At 40.2% G+C, this 16,824-nt stretch overlaps 2 protein-coding genes across 4 annotated transcripts in view; both read right to left on the bottom strand.

Moving 5' to 3' along the window:
- LOC117991896 (PX domain-containing protein kinase-like protein) overlaps window positions 1-16,824 on the bottom strand; it is a 129,433-nt gene that overhangs the window by 25,497 nt on the left and 87,112 nt on the right. The window lies entirely within an intron of this gene.
- BicD (protein bicaudal D) overlaps window positions 1-16,824 on the bottom strand; it is a 28,358-nt gene that overhangs the window by 10,848 nt on the left and 686 nt on the right. For 2 of the 3 annotated variants that reach the window (XR_011237933.1, XM_034979521.2), the window contains exons 2-7: window positions 16,222-16,362; window positions 3,505-3,729; window positions 2,708-2,945; window positions 2,225-2,379; window positions 1,416-1,559; window positions 71-320 (exon numbers count right to left, since the gene is read on the bottom strand). Coding sequence is in view for 2 of the 3 variants with exons in the window: in XM_034979521.2 (XP_034835412.1) it covers window positions 71-320; window positions 1,416-1,559; window positions 2,225-2,379; window positions 2,708-2,945; window positions 3,505-3,729; window positions 16,222-16,362 (1,153 nt within the window). In the remaining variant the exon portion in view is untranslated. Of the gene's footprint in view, window positions 1-70; window positions 321-1,415; window positions 1,560-2,224; window positions 2,380-2,707; window positions 2,946-3,504; window positions 3,730-13,173; window positions 13,756-16,221; window positions 16,363-16,824 lie in introns of those variants that run through there. The other variant, XM_034979522.2, reaches the window with a different exon arrangement.

Here is a 16,824-nt window from a genome sequence, read left to right as displayed (position 1 = left end):
AGATTTTTTACTCCGTCTACGGGTAGAGCGGACACCAACAGCATACAAGTGTTGTCACTTGAGCCCATACCTCCAGCGAGCGTGCGCAGTATCTCCGCATCGACCTGCAACGCGGCGCAGCGCAGCTCCGCGTCCGCCACTCGGTCGCTGAGCTGCGCGAGCTGCGCACGCTGTACCGCAGCGGGAGATCCGTCGGCCGGGAGAGCGTCCAGTTCGCGCAAGGCGGCCAACAGAGCGGTCAGTTCGCCGCCGGACACTCGCCACCATGTCAGCCATTTTGCCGCGCGAGCTGCCACGCCACCCTCCGCTTTGTCGTCCTCCTGCAAATATATAAATATAATACTATCTGACGCCCGCGACTTCCCGGGAGATCTCTTTTATTGTCCGGGATGAAAATTAGCCTGGAACTATATTATATGCACAATAAAAAATATCAAAATGTGGACCTATTCCAATATAGGTGCGGTGGGTTCGTCTCTGCTATCAAGAAATGCACACAAAACAAGGCTTGATAGCAGGGACTGGAGCCATCTCGTCATGATGGGCACACGCCTCATTGTCTGCATCTAGAATTAGACTCCCACCTTAATGAAATGTGTAACTTAACGTTGAAAACTTAACTGGCTCATGTAATAATCTTATGTATTAATTTCAATTTTATGTTAATGCTGTATGTTTTGTTTTTGCAATAAAAAAATAAAAAAACTAATTCTCCAGGTCTTTAACTATACTTATGCAAAAAATCACATCGATCCGTTGCAACGTGATTGAAAGACAAGCCAACAAACAAATACACTTAAGTATTTATATGGGTAGTGATAACAAACACTGGCACGGTTTTCGAGACAAGCGAAAGCAGAGAGTAGTACCACAGAATTTACTACGTAAACAAGCGACACTCACGCCCCTGCAAATTTATCGTCGCCCGCAACGTAATGGCACGGCTACTGGCACTGTTGGCACGCGAGAGAAAAGCACTGATATTGCTTACGTATAATATTCTCATTCGATTGGCTTTACTTAAACCTCAGCTCTGCCGTTACTCACACGCATAAATCGTGCGCGGACAGATCGGTGTTCTGATAGTAGTTATGTAATATAAGTATTCACTAGACAGATAAAGTCTACCCTTCAATACGATGATTGATGCTCGCATGGCCAATATCTTCATAAGTCTCTGCTCTGTCAGCTATTCATCATTCATCTGATGCAGATGAAACTATCGTCTAATAGACGCCTTTTTAAAATTCAGATATAAGTTAGCCCTTGACTGCAATCTCACCTGGTGGTAAGTGATGATGCACAAGATGGAAGCGGGCTAACCTGGTAGTTTTTCGCCTTTGGTTAGGGTTACATATCCCTAAGGCGTCCATTAGACGATAGTTTCATCGATGAAATATTTGCAGAATGATTACCAGCGGTGCGCAGTCGCCATGCAGCGCGTGTAAGGCAGACACGCGGGAGCACACTCTTGTGAGGCCGGCGCGGAGGACGCTCGCTGCTGAGCTCTCGCTCTCCGCCGTGTTCTGAGCCAGTCGAAGTGAAGAGGACAGCTGCGACTGTAATATACGACATACGACTTTTGAGACAGTAAAAAAATTTCAAAAAAAATTAAAACAGACTTCAATAACATCAAACACTAAAAAGTATAAAATAATTTAATTTATTATCAAATACATTTTGTATTTTGTACAAGAGTTATAGTAGTTCCATAATAATATTTTTTGGAGTCGGTGCCAATTATCTACTCTTCATATTATCTCTATATATATATATTGTTTTGTGACTTCACATTGGCACTGACTCCAAAAAGTGTAAAAGCGTAACAGACATACAAAAAAACCATACAGGCGAATTGAGAACCTCCTCCTTTTGTGGAGTCGGTTAAAAAAGAGTTTTGCAAATCAAGTTCAAAGAACTATTCAAGTCTGTACAACTGTAGTTGGAATATAGAACACCAAAGTTTCAGCGTTTAAGACAGGTCTATAGAGAATAGAGCGTGTTTTGAGTTAGCTAAAACGATGTGGATTCATCATTTATATCACTGTTATGAATCTGTTTTTTTTTTTAATTTAGATACAAGTTAGCCCTTGACTGCAATCTCACCTGGTGGTAAGTGATGATGCAGTCTAAGATGGAAGCGGGTTAACCTGGAAGATCCACCTTTGGGTAGTCTGCACCTAGATCACTTACTCTATTATACAGTTTGTGATGTTGGACTCACGTTCTCGTTGTGCGCCTGCTCGAGCTGCTTCTCGAGGCGGCTGATCTCGTGCAGGTGCACCTCGGAGAACAAGTCCGCGTGGTGGTCGGCGCCCAGCTCGCCTGCGCCCGACGCGCCCGCCTCACCCTCAGACTCCGTTCCCTCCTCGGGCATACCTGACAAGCACAAACTTAGATGAAACACTTTATTAGGGTAATTTAGTCCTCGAAAACTAGGGACAAAACTTCGCCTCTACTAGGTGCGCAACGAATTTCCTAGTGCTCCGGCGGGTTGCTTTGAAATGCTGTGGTCTCATCAGCTTCAACGCTGTTAGATGTAAATTGTACTTACCACATATACTGTTGGTAATGTTGAACTCTGCTTTTCTACAGACAATGTGTCAAGTGCGTTCTTGGCAGCCATCTTGTCCTTCCTCTCTGCTTGCAGCGCTTCAGCGAGCTGTCGTTCAGCGATGCGGCGCTGGTAGTGCGATAAGATACTTACCTCGTATGCTATACGCCAAGTTGGTAATGTTGAACTGTGCTTCTCTGCTAATATGCGCGTCAAGTTCCTTCTTGGCAGCGAACTTGGCTTCTCTTTCCGCTTGCAGCGCTTCCAGCGCTTCGGCGAGCTGTCGTTCAGCGATGCGGCGCAGCGCTGCAGTTTCGTCAGCGGCCGCGCGCGCATTTTCTGCTTCTTCTCTAAGTTGACGAACTTCATGTTTTAGACCCTCAAATTCAACCTGAATAAGACGATAAATGTCACAATTACTTTTGAAAAAAGTTTCCACTGAATCCCACAGTCACAAATACTTTTAACCCAACTTTAATAGTTGCTTCAAATGGAATAGATAAAGTTCTCTACTTTTGAAAAACATCTTCAGGATTTAATAGTTCAGAAATTTTATTCAACTGGTATTCTTAAATTTACTCTACCGCTAAGTGCAAGCGAACTAATGTTTATTAGTAGTAATATGAGGTATAAATACGATTTCTATTATACATAGGTATATAAATGGAAAAGCTAACTGACTGACTGATCTATCAACGCACAGCTCAAACTAATGGACGGATGGAAATTTGTGATGTAGATAGCTACTATGAGATAGACATCCGCTAAGAAAGGTTTTTTGAAAATTCAACCCTTAAGGGGGTAAAATAGGAGATCGAAATGTATGTGGTCCACACGGACAAAGTCCCGGGCGCTTGAGCCCACCAGTAAAGACATAAAGTTTCAAAGAATTATTATCTGATCACTTATCGTACATGATAGTACAATGATCCAGAAATATAAAAACATACCTGTGACGACCTTAGTGCGGAGACCTGCTTCTGCAATGATATATTCTCGTCCTCCAAGTCCCCTATGTCCAGCAAGAGCCGTTGCTCCCTTTGCCTCGCTTCCCTCAACTCCGCTCGAAGGGCAGCTCTCTCAGACTCCCGTGTCGCCTTGTCAGCTCCTAGTTCCGAACTCTCTGCCAACAGTCGATCCCGTTCGCTTATCACACGCTCTAGCTCGTGCCGTAACTGTGAAAGGGACAGTTAGCTTTAGAAAAAATTACAGTTTCAGGGTTCCGTATCTGAAGGGTGCCAGTGGGCCCCTATTGCTAAGCCTCCGCTGTCCACCCGTCTATCTTAGATCTGTCTATCAGGCGGGCTGGTTCATGAACCGTAATAGGTGTAGAGACTAAAATTTTCACAGAGTGGGTATTTCTATTCCCGTTATACCAACCTAATACCTAGGTACAAATTAAAAAATGTACAGTGTTAAATCTTGTACGATGGTACGGAACCCTTCGTGTGTGAGTCCGACTCGCACTTTTCGTCGGTCTTTTTACACAACTTAGCAAACACAAGCACATTTGATAAAACATGGGTATTCTATGATTTTTTTTTATAAAATATACTCTACGTATGTTAAGTCAAAAGCGAATATTATGGAGCCAGCATGCCGCGCGTATTTTAGACGCTGCTAAACAAAATATGTCAGCAATTCGCGTTGCAAACGTGTAATATGAATTCCTGGCATATTTTTGGCTTTACAAGAATCACAATCAATATCGTGACGAATTAGATAGTTACGCTTTTCAGAAAATTTGCTTCAAAATATACAACAAACATGTTTTGTCATGGTCATGTAAAACAGCTGTCTATATTAGACTGTGGCCAACTGTGTTGTGCACAATCTCACAACTAAGTTGTTAGGCTAGTGCAAAGCTTTTCCGCGGGGAACATTATGACAGAGATATAAATACATTTTTGACCAGCTGCTCGATTGTAGGAAAACTGCATCAATCATTATTACAATCGCAATCGTTGTGATTGGCTGAATTTATGGTATTCTTGTTGCAACAATACATTATAACCAATAGTGAGCGAGCATCAACCAATCAGAAGTGATTGCGATCAGGACATCGTGGCAGTGATTTTACTGCAATCGAGCCACTATCTATACCATGTCTTTTATTTATTACGTGAATGGCGTTTTATGGCGATTACGTGGTAAATTAAATTATTTGACGATTCAAAAAAATGTGGAACCCTAAAAATTACGATTTGTTTCGCAAAAACTAATCAATTTTTTGAGCCTCAATAGCTCAACCGATATAGGAGTGGACTGAAAACCGAAAGGTCGACGCTTCAAACCCCGCCCGTTGCACTATTGTCGTAACTACTCCTAGCACAAGCCTGACGCTTAATTGGAGAGGAAAGGGAAATATTAGTCATTTAACATGGCTAATATTCTTTAAAAAAAGATTAAAAAAAAATTTGCGCAAAACTCCTATTCGTACAAAACAGTAAATCCAGAAACATTTTCAAACGATGAAATTATTTCAGTCAATATATTTTGTACGTTCTAATTTGTAATTTGTAAGTACGAAGCTAAAGTTAGTAACATCTGCTGTAGGCATATAGTAATAGATAGAAGGACCGAGCAGGCGGGTCATTCATTTATGAGTAAGCTGAGGCCTAAGGCAGACTAACGACTGTAATCGATTTTATAGAATTGGTAAAAAAGACGTTAGACACATTGCCTTATATATTACTTCGTAAGGACAGGGCCATTGAACAAGCATAATGTCACCGACTCATTGGTCCTAAAATGTTTATTTAGCACCAATGCAACCTCAGTGACGTCTGGATTTCAAACGGGTCGTTCATTAGTATCTAAGAGGTGGCGCTGATTTATTTGGTTCCAAATCCGTGAAAAATTTTGTTCGCTTGGGCATATCTTGTCATTTATATCGATGGTTAGACATTAATGAATTATTATTCGTACGCGTTGAAATAAAGAGCACGGAAACCGCAAGGGTCCTACAAAACTTGGTGAAGGAAAACAACGTAAGGAAACCGACTTGTCTGAGAGTTGTCCATAATGTTTTCAGATACAAGTTAGCCCTTGACTGCAATCTCTCCTGGTGGTAAGCGATCATGTAGTCTAAGATGGAAGCGGGCTAACCTGGAAGGGGTATGGCAGTTTTTATTAAACCCATACCCTATGTTCTCAAAGGTGTGTGAAGTCTGCTAATCCGCACTTGACCAGCTTGGTGTATGTATGTATAATACAAAAAGGCGGTTTTATCGTTAAATAGCGATCTGTACTGAGGTGTAATGTGGCCAAAGCATTCTCATTCCAAGAGGAGACCCGTGGTCAATAGTGAGCCGCCGCGGCGATGGGTCGATAATGTTGTTTATCCACAAAAGAATCAGCCTCGATGTCTGACGACTAAATTTAATTGGTGACTAACCAAAATCGTAGGTCTGTTTAGCCCTAAACGAGGTTCGCTAGCACTTAGTTGATTGGTGTCTAAAACAGACGCTAGGTGTGGCGCTGACGGTGCCGTGGCGGGAGGCAGACGATTTATGTCGCTTTAATTGAGACCTATAAATAATACCTATAGGCGTAGCAAATAGGAACAGGCAACCCTGGTTTTTTATTTATTTTTACTCCATTACATGTTAGCTCTTGACTGCGATTTCACTTGGTGATAACTTGGTAAGTGATGATGCAGTCTAAAGTTGAGATCTATAGAGCGCACTTTGACTTTGCTCAGACTTAAGAAACTGTTAAAACGAGACAGTGTTATGGCATAAATCTTTCTCGTTTTAACTGAAACTTAAGTCTGAGCTAAGTCAAAGTGCGCTCTATAGATCTCGGCCGAAGGTGGTAGCGGAGTAACTTGGTATGGCAGTTTTTGTTACACCCATACCCCTTTATCGGTTTCTACACGGCATCGTACCGGAACGCTGAATTGATTGGCGGCACGGCGTTGCCGGTAGGATGGTAACTAACCACGGCCGTAGCCTTCCGCCAGATCAGACCAGAGACAATTTAGAAGTTGTAAATGCCTAAATTGCCCCTGCCGGGAATCGGACTTGGGACCTCCCACTTATAAGACCATAGCACTCACAACTTCGCTAGGGAGGTCATCCAGGTACTATCAGTACCCCTATAATTATAAATTCGAAAGTGTGTTTGTTTGTTGGTTTATTGGTTTGTTGGTTTGTCCTGCAATCACGTGCAACCGATTGACGTGATTTTTTGCATGGGTATAGATAAAGACCTGGAGAGTGACATAGGCTTTTACTTTTTATCCTGGAAAAGCAAAGAGTTCCGACGGGATTTTTAAAAACCTAATTCCACGCGGACGAAGTCGCGGGCATCAGCTAGTACCTAATAAATTGAAGGACAAACCACCAAACCAATGAACCAACGGACAAATACACTCTAATTTCGCTATTTTTTAATATGGGTCATCATCATGATCAACCCATAACCGGCTCACTACAGAGCACAGGTCTCCCCTCAGAGTGAGAATGGTTTTGGCCATAGTCTACCACGCTGGCCAAGTACGGATTGGCAGACTTCACACACCTTTGAGAACATTATGGAGAACTCTCAGGCATGCCGGTTTCCTCACAATGTTTTCCTTCACCGTCAATGCAAGTGATATATTAATTACTTAAAAAACGCACATAACTCCGAAAAGTTACAGGTGCGTGGCCGGGATCGAACCCCCGACCTCCGATTAGAAGGTGGACGTCCTAACCACTAGGCTATCACAGTTTAATTTATAATATGGGTAGTGATTAAAAAAATACGCAACCGTCATAATTAATTTCAAAGGGGAGCGGTTTTTAAATCGTGTCAATGGATGTTAAAGAGTTGTAGGCTCGCGTTGCGCCGTGCACGCTCGTTATATCTAAGCATCATTTCGAAAATTAGGTCGAAATGTTTCCAATCTAAAAATCACGAACGGGAGAGGCATGTGGGAGTATGTATAATATTATACGTATTACATTTAATTCTGTGGACTTCGTTAGTTATAAATATTTTTGCAGAAACCTTCTGCCACGGATTTTTATGCGCGTTTTAAGTCCCAACTTAAATATCACTTTCTTTAACTGTGAAGGAAAACATCGTGAATAAACTTGCATGCCTGAGAGTTTTCCATAATATTCTCAAAAGTCTACCAATCAGAACTTGGCCAGCGTGGTAGAGTATGGCCAAAACCCTTCTCACCCTGAGAGACCCGTGCTCTGTAGTATGGGTTACTCATGATGATGATGATGATTGCCCGCGTGATCTAATTAATAGCCTAGGTATAGCACTCGGAAATAATAGCATCTATAAGTGAGCTCATTAGTTCGGGAGATTACAAGCAAACTAGAAAGACCATAATATTTTTTTTTTCACAGTGAAGCTTTCTAACAGACTTTTCGAATGGGGTTTTATTAAACGGCAAAAACCGGTTAAGTGCGAGTGGGACTCGCAAAGGAAGGGTTCCGTACTATCGTACAAGAAATAGCTATTTTTAATGTTTTAAATCGCGGCCGAAATTTTTAGTATTTTTGTTATGGCGGCAATAGAAATACACATTCTGTGAAAAATTCGGGTCCCTAGCTATCACGATTTACGAGATACAGCCCGCTGACAGACAGATGGACGGACGGACGGACGGCGGAGTCTTAGTAATAGGGTCCCGTTTGCACCCTTCGCGTACGGAACCAAACCCTAAAAAGCATGCAAAACATGAAACCAACGAAATCAAACTCTCATAACCACATGGTACTATTGATATCTCTATCTATTGATAATAATATTCAGAGGTATTAGATCTTCCAGGTGTTATTTCGATGTTTCCCTTTCGATGTTTGTACCCTACAAGAAAAAAATACTCAAATTGGACAAAAAGTCTAATTTTCTTGGCAAACGCAAAGTGCTGAAGAAATACTCGAGTATAACATCGTTACGCTACAAAAAAAGCTAGATTCGCGGAGCGATAAAATCAGAAATGTATAAAAAGTCTGAATAATGCTCGACAAGCATTGTTATCTCCGTCCGCCTGACTCACTCTCACCTAGGTTAGATCGATAAGGTTTCAGTTTTGTAAGAAATGCATTTTCTTCGCGAAATACACTTTTGAGACGGAATAATTCGAAGGACTTTTTCGCGAGTAAAAGTCAACGCATGCAGGCGAAAGTGGAGTAACACGGAAGTGAGTCTTTATGACAAGTTAAACTCAATTTTATGTACTTTGACATACAGTGCCAGAGAATATACTGAAAACTAAGATTGTTAGAGACTCAGATACTTAAATAAAGATACTAAAATTTTGGTTTACACGTCTAAATGCAGTCTAATTTTATTTAACACAGACGGCCGCCTTTATTAAATTAGGTATTTAATCGACTTAGTAAAGTATAATAATGTCATAGGTCAAGTGACTAAACATATTGCCCAGAAATTGTGACTGATGAGTTGATTGGGCAATGTGATTATTTGATTAATGATATTCGAATTTGGCCATCGAATGACTGAATTAAAGCTCGACTAGAGATCAAACTAATACCCATAGTACGCGACAGGTAGAGATGAATCGGGGTGTGAGGCGGGGGGACGCCCCGCACACCCGTAAAGCGCCCGGGCTCGCCCGCACCGGGTTAGCTCGGGGGCTGTGCGGGTGTGCGGTGCGTTCCCAGCCCGATTGTCATCTCGACCTGTCGCGTACTTATACATTACGACAATTTGGACAAGTAAATGAAGCAAAGAATTATTCAAATGGATGCGCCAATTGTTTATTCAACAGCCACAAAAACGAATCCGGAGCCCAAATATTTTATTCAAACTACATCTGAATTCAAAATTGAGAAGGCGGTAAATGATGTGATCTTAGCGACTATAAAACAAAGTTAAACGGAATTGTGCTTGCATGTCTGTTACCTTTTCACGAGCCATCCGTTTGACCGATTTTGACGTGGTATGGGGAGTATGGGGATATCTTTCCTCCCGGAGGCTGACAGACAACTTTTTATTACAGAAAAATCAAGGAGTCTCAACGGGATTTTTAAAAGCACATCCATTTTATCGACTTTGACAAAAGGTACAGAATAGCTTGCATTTCAGGAACAGGCCTAGTGGCTATTCTAACGTTTAAACCATCGTGAGTGATTTCCATTATAAATGTAGAAGAAACCGGCTTTACTCACGTTTTTAGTCGAGTGTTTCTACATTTTTAATACCTAGTTTTTACTAAACTCACGTGAATTTTTGTCTAGGAGTAGCTAGTATGGCCTCAAGAAGTTCTCTTTATAAATTAGACCGCCATTAAGAAAGGAATTTGAGAAATTCTGACTAGATCTTCAATAAAATTTAAATGTAGACAAACGAAGTCTTAGCAAACATACACATACACACATATATATACACACAATCTTTCGCCTTTATAATATTAGTGTGATGCTACTTACACTAATATTATAAAGGCGAAAGATTGTGTGTATATTATATGTGTGTGTGTATGTTTGTTACTCTTTCACGCAAAAACTACTGGACGGATTTGGCTGAAATTTGGAATGGAGATAGATTATATCCTGGATTAACATATAGCCTACTTTAATCCCGGATAATAGAAGAGTTCCCGGAGGATTTTGAAAAACGAAAATCCACGCGGATGAAGTCGCGGGCATCAGCTAGTAAGCTTATATTTCTACTAGGCAAGCCGGGGGCAGAAGCTAGTCGTATGTTAATAGAATATGCATCAACAGTGACTCGGCCGAAAACAATTCTGTTCACGATAACCGAAATGGCCTGGATTTTACGAAGCCTTGCACATTACATTGCGCTAATAGATCGTTAGCGTACATTAATTAATCATTCCACCCAATTCTTTGGACTGGAGATAGAGAAATTACTTTTTAGGGTTCCGTACCTCAAAAGGAAAAAGGAACCTTTTTAGAATCACTATGTTGTCTATCTGACTGTTCGTCGTGTCTGTCAAGAATACCTATAGGGTACTTCCCGTGGACCTAGACTAGAATCATGAACGTCTGGTAGGTAGATAGGTCTTATAACATAAGTAAAGTATAACAAAGAATCCGAAAACTGTGAATTTATGGTTACATTACAAAGAAAAACAATAAGTTTACGAAAAAGTAATTTACTAAATCACATACCTAATATACGCGCACATGGCGCAGTCTGTCATTAACTTGCAGTGTTCTATATAAACGTGTAAGATAGGTATACCTTGTACGATGGTCGGAACCCTTCGTGTGCGAGCCTGACTCGCACTTGACCGGTTTTTACTTGATAATATAGGATAACTTCGTTGTGTTCTCTGCGTGTCAAGACCCGTCAAGGCAATCAATACCTACAGGGTACTTCCCTAATATCTTATAGCATAAGTACCTAATGGGAAGAATTCGAAAACCGTGAATTTGTGGTTACATCACAAAAAATTAAAATCTCATCAATAACTATCTACTATAAACACACTACTTACGCGCAATTCCGGTTTTTTTAACAATAGGGAAAGAAATAAGTTTAATGTAAAAAAACGAATGTTTGTTTGTTTTTTATGCGTTTCTATACCATTCATTCGATAGTGATGAAACTTTGTACAGTTGTGCTGGCACTTGCGATATCGAATGGTAAAGCAGGAGTATAATTAGAACCACATGTCAGTGTAGGGATCTCAGGTAAGAATAATTAATATGAATGGACTTAATACGAAACAAGGCAAAGGTGCGTGATGAGCAAAGTTTTAATGAGTTGGCCAAAATGTAGCAGACCTTTCCCAGACGTGTGCTCCGGATCGCTAAGCTGTTCAAAATTAATGGACCCCTAGCGCCGTACCTGTGCATAATCTAGTAACAACGAGACACTAGACAGGTACAATCTATTTGCATAACAATTTTAATAGCAAAGTTAATTAAAAAAAAGTCTAACATTCACGCGACTACATCCGCAAAAATCTCGCGAGAGCTCTTTGATTTTCCGGATAAAATTAGTATATGTTTTATTTAAGGGTATAAGGTATTCTAAATTTCAGCGAAATCGGTTCAATCATCGTGGCATGAAGGAGTAATAAACATCCAAACTTTACATTTATAGTATGAAAATGAGGATATTACTCTATATCTTTAATTGTTCGTTTGTCAGTTTAGTCGTTTTTATGCATACCTAAATCACAACATACGACCGATAAAAATACAGAAACTTAGTAAGTAATACTAAAGGTAATAATTTTATGTTGAGATTTGAGACATTGATACATCTTTTCTTTGGATTGAGACGAACATTTCGCGGTTGAAAAGTATGTATGGATGGATACTATATTTGAATTTGAAACAACAACGGTCAACAAATCCCGAGAATCTGGTAGCTAAAAATAACATTGACACGTAATGTAGTTGGACTTCTTCATGGTCAATTAAGACTTTAAAGGAACTGATATTTCGTAGTAGGTAAATTTTCTCTTGTTAAAAAAGTAAAGGAAAATATGAGAAGAACGGCCGTAAACTGATAAATGTAGCTCGAATCCACGTTTCTTTTTTTGGCTAATGTCCAGCGAACGAGATAGGTATATCAACAATGTTCCATTATTTATGTAAACACCACTATATCGACGTGAAATACGAGACAAAGTTTGACAGCATCGACGAGACTCCAATTCTCTATCACCAAAGGAGACCGAACAGTTTTGGGTCCAGTCTTGGGCACAGTCTTATTAATACCAAATCACAAAAAACGATAAGCCACAATCACAAAAAATAATTTTAATTTACAGTTGCTAAATATAGAAAAATATTAACGGATATGTCTGTGTTTTTGGTCGAGATTATTACTGTAATTGTATAGTGGGTAGGTACAAACTAAGTAGAATTTGGTATTATTTTATTTTAGATAATTTTATGCACTCTAAACCATTCTAAATAGTTCACCAGTTGTCTAATTATTATTAACAAATCACACTAATTTGGAACGGTTCATCAATTTCTGGACCCAACGACGTATGGGAGACGGTCGGTCTCGTTTGGATTCAATATCAACACGATAGTCGCGTTTCAACGATATCTTCCGATTAGCTGTCAATCTTTCATTGTGAACCTAAAGTTATAACAAGAGTGCCACAGCCGACGTCCGACATTATACATTAGGATGACCGAGAAAGAAAACTATTATATCACGTCATTATTATGACTAAAAGTCTGCTTTTTACTGAGCTTACAGATCGATATTGATTTGCTGTTAAGTATTTGTTGAGGATTTCCGTCCTCCATCTCCGAAATTATTCATCCTCTTAATTGAATTCACGTCATGTAATCTATCGGATAGGAATCTAAGGACCTTTATAAAGAAAGAAGTGTTATCAATCAGAACCTAAGGACCTTTTGTTTTCCCGGGATATTGTACATGGAATCTACTGGACAGATCAAGATGGCAATCGGGGTGGGGACGCCCCGCACACTCCCTGCGTTAAGCCGGTGCGGGATAGCGCGGGTGACGTGCGGATGTGCGAAATAATTGTTACAATCGGAATCTAAGGATCTTCTGTTTTCCCGGGATGTCTGTCTGTCCGTGTCCAGGATGCAGCATGGTAAATAGTGGCATGCTGGCACATTATGACAAGTTCGGTTTGGGGGGCGGGACTGTGGTATAATACGCATACAATACACACACAATACCTCTTCACCTTCGCTCATTTTCAATGAATGACTGCAGCATTCCACGGTGCACTATTCAATGTAACTTCCCACATGCCACAAGAATCACTTCCACTGTGCGTAAGGCGCGTATCGAATGCATTTTAAAATCTTCACACTATTAAGTGAACTCATGGAGCATATGGATCAAGGCCGGCCAAATAAAAGTATATTTCTGGAGCAGTGTTATGGATTAATACCGATGCGCTTACGCCATTCGTGGCTTACATCACGTCCGATAGGATAGCTTTCGTTTGTTCTTCATATGTGACTAAACACTGACTACTGTACGATTATATGTAGGTACGTATCGATCGATCGATTGGATCGTGGATAGATTGTCTGTAACTACTCAACCCGCACCGGCGCAGTCCTGTCGTGATAACGTTCCTCGAAACTGAATCGAAATGACGACAAAATTCAAACATATATCGCGATATATGCCTTTTATATTTTATAATCACATATTATATTCTATAACTGATAAATAAAATAGAGTATGAGAGAGATCTCCTTTTTTAACTGATTCCTGATCAACAGTTTTTCAGTGTGCACGAAAAGAACGTCCCGTTTATACTGATGCTGGGTCCAGCGATGAGTCATGCCAATTGCTCTCGTTTGATTAGACGCAGGCACATTCCGTCAGATGTGTCAGGGGTTACATGCCACTAATAAGATAACGAGGCTCTGCATAATCTAAATATATAAAAGGATTGACTGACTGACTAATCTATCAACGCACAGCTCAAACTACTGGACGAGTCGGGCTGAAATTTGGCAGCCAGATAGCTATTATGACATAGGCATCCGTTCAGAAAGGATTTTTGAAAATTCAACCATTAAGGGGGTGAAATAGGGGTTTGAAATTTGTGTAGTCCACGCGAACAAAGTCGCGGGAATAATCTAGTCCTTTAATAAACATTTAACGCATTCATTGCAACTTTAAAATTTAAACTACGTTTGCGCATACATTCGTTGTTACTTCGCTTTTGGTAAGTACCTACTAGGTATATAATATTGTGTGAAAGTCATAAAAAGGGTATGGATAACGTTTCGCTATTTTTACCCGACTACGCGACAGCAAAAACACGGCTATCTGGGTATTTTTTAATTTAAATACAAGTTAACCCTTGACTGCAGTCTCATCTGGTGGTAAGTGATGATGCAGTCTAAGATGGTAGCGGGCTAACCTGAAAGGGGTATGTATGGCCGTTTTTATTAAACCCATACCCCTTTTAGTTTCTACACGGCATCGTACCGGAACGCTAAATCGCTTGGCGGCACGGCTTTGCCGGTAGGGCCGGTAGCCACGGCCGAAGCCTCCCACTAGACCAGACAAGAAATTATGAAATTCCAAACTCCTGCCAGAAATTGAACCCGGGACCTCTCACTAATAAGACCACAGCGCTTACCACTGCGCCATAGACGTCGTCAAATATATGTATGTGGGATTGTTTATACCTTCGAAGCATGTGACTTCGTCTGGTTGATATAACTTTTACTATCGGACCGCGCGGCAACATAAATGTCTGCACCTCTACATAGTCGAAACTCCACGGACTCGTACGAAGCGATTCGCAGTCTCAGTATAGGTATGAGTGACAGAGACAACGCTCTCCAAAACCAAAATGTCATTCTAAGGTTGATGTACACTAATTTCGGCCACATACTATAGACGCTTATAAAACCTTTCTATCTAAGCTAAAGCTAAAATAGTATTGCCTGACTGCACCAGAAAGAGAGTAATGTTTTTTATAATCTTAAATATATAAAAGGAAAAGGTGACTGACTGATTGATCTATCAACACACAGCTCAAACTATTGGATGGTCGGGCTGAAATTTGGCATGCAGATAGCTATTATGACGTAGGCATCCGCTAAGAAAGGATTTTTGAAAATTCAACCCCTTAGGGGGGGAGATAAGGGTTTGAAATTTGTGGTCTACATGGATGCAGTCGCGAGCATAAGCTAGTTATTCATAATGTGTTTGAGCTTTAAAAATATAGAAATAAGTTTTATGATTTTTGAAACTTCCACAACCTCTGAGATTTTCAAAATTCTATTTGAGCGAAGCCACCCAGGTCAGCTAGTCATGACACAGGAAACACTCTCATATTCAGAATGATTGTTTGCTTCCTCTACAGTGGCTTTGGAGGAAGAAGAATGGTTATTTTATAGTACCTACTGATAGCCAGTAGCAACAAACAAAACATACTTCACAAATATGACATAGCATACACTAAAAGAAAATTCATTTTCAAGTTAATAATAACCAAAATTGAAATTTCAATTTTTTTTATTTTTCAAAGTTATTATGTACATTACATTTTTACGCAGACATAGCCAGGTCGAATCCCTAGAATTGCCTGCTTAACGTTCCCACAGTCCCTGCGTCAGAATTCATACATTGACACCTGACATGACACAATACGTGGAACCGTGAGCACCATCCTCGACTACACATCACAATGCCTTAGAAGATTCCGCCACTAAATGGCAGAGCAATTAGGATAGACTCATAGCCTGGTGGTTAAGAAATCGGCCTTCTTTTTGGGAGATTGGGGGTTCGATCCCAGGCCTCTAATTTTTTGAGTTATGTGCGTTTTAAGCAATTAAATATCACTTGATTTAACCGTGAAGAAAATGATCATGAGGAAACCTGCTTGTCTAAGAGTTCTCCATAATGTCCTCAAAGGTGTATGAAGTTTGAAATTGATCAGCATGGTGGACTATGGTCAAACCATTCTCATTCTAAGAGCATACTCGTCCTCAGTAGTGAGCCGGCTATGGGTTAATCATGATGAATGTAAATACTAGTAACTGCAATAAAATTGGGATAAATATAAAAGTTCTAGTTCTCTTAGGTCTTGCTAAAGAATAACTTATTCAGAAAGAAATACCTTGGGCATGGAATTGGACAGGCCCATGAATAAGGACCACAGACAGGTCTGAAACTAGTCAGGCATACTCTAGCAGAAACATGAGTGTAGTCCAATCTTTAAATATATATTAAAAGTATGAAAAAAATACCTGTTTTGTTTCTCCTTCAAGTTCAATAATCTGTAGTGTGAGGGAGCTCTCCATAGCCGCAGACTCGTTGAGGAGAGCATTTTCCTGTTCTATTCCACTCTGTGTTGTCACTTTTTGTGTTGTGTCAAGTTTCATCAATGCCTATAAACAAATGTTAGCAATGTTACATCTAGTTCTTTAACCGTAGTTTTAGGGTCAGTCATGTTTCAAAGAAAACAGGTAAACTTCCTATAAGATTTCAAATTTTAAACATTTTCTATATATAAAAATGAATCGCTGAATGTGTTGCTGATCGCAAATCTCGAGAACAGCTGAACCGATTTCGCTAATTCTTTTTTTATAAAATTTCTTGAAGTACGAGTGATGTATATGCACAACGGTTTATGTACCTACGACGACCGTAGACGCACCGCCGCCGCTGGCGCGCGAGTGCAACTGCAATGAGACAGTAATAAACAGGTGTTTGCACAGCCCGGTCGTTTTACTTTATCTCAACGAGGATGGTTCTTACGGAGAGAAAAATTTGAATCGACTATTAGGCGGTACGAAGTTCGCCAGGTTAGCTAGTTGTAAATAAATTTTTAAGTTAGTTTCAATACTAAT

This window comes from Maniola hyperantus, chromosome 20 (genome assembly GCF_902806685.2).
Source record: "Maniola hyperantus chromosome 20, iAphHyp1.2, whole genome shotgun sequence".
NCBI classification, from domain to species: domain Eukaryota; kingdom Metazoa; phylum Arthropoda; class Insecta; order Lepidoptera; family Nymphalidae; genus Maniola; species Maniola hyperantus.
The sequence above is the reverse complement of the archived record's forward strand: the minus strand, read 5'-3'. Positions and strand labels throughout refer to the sequence as shown.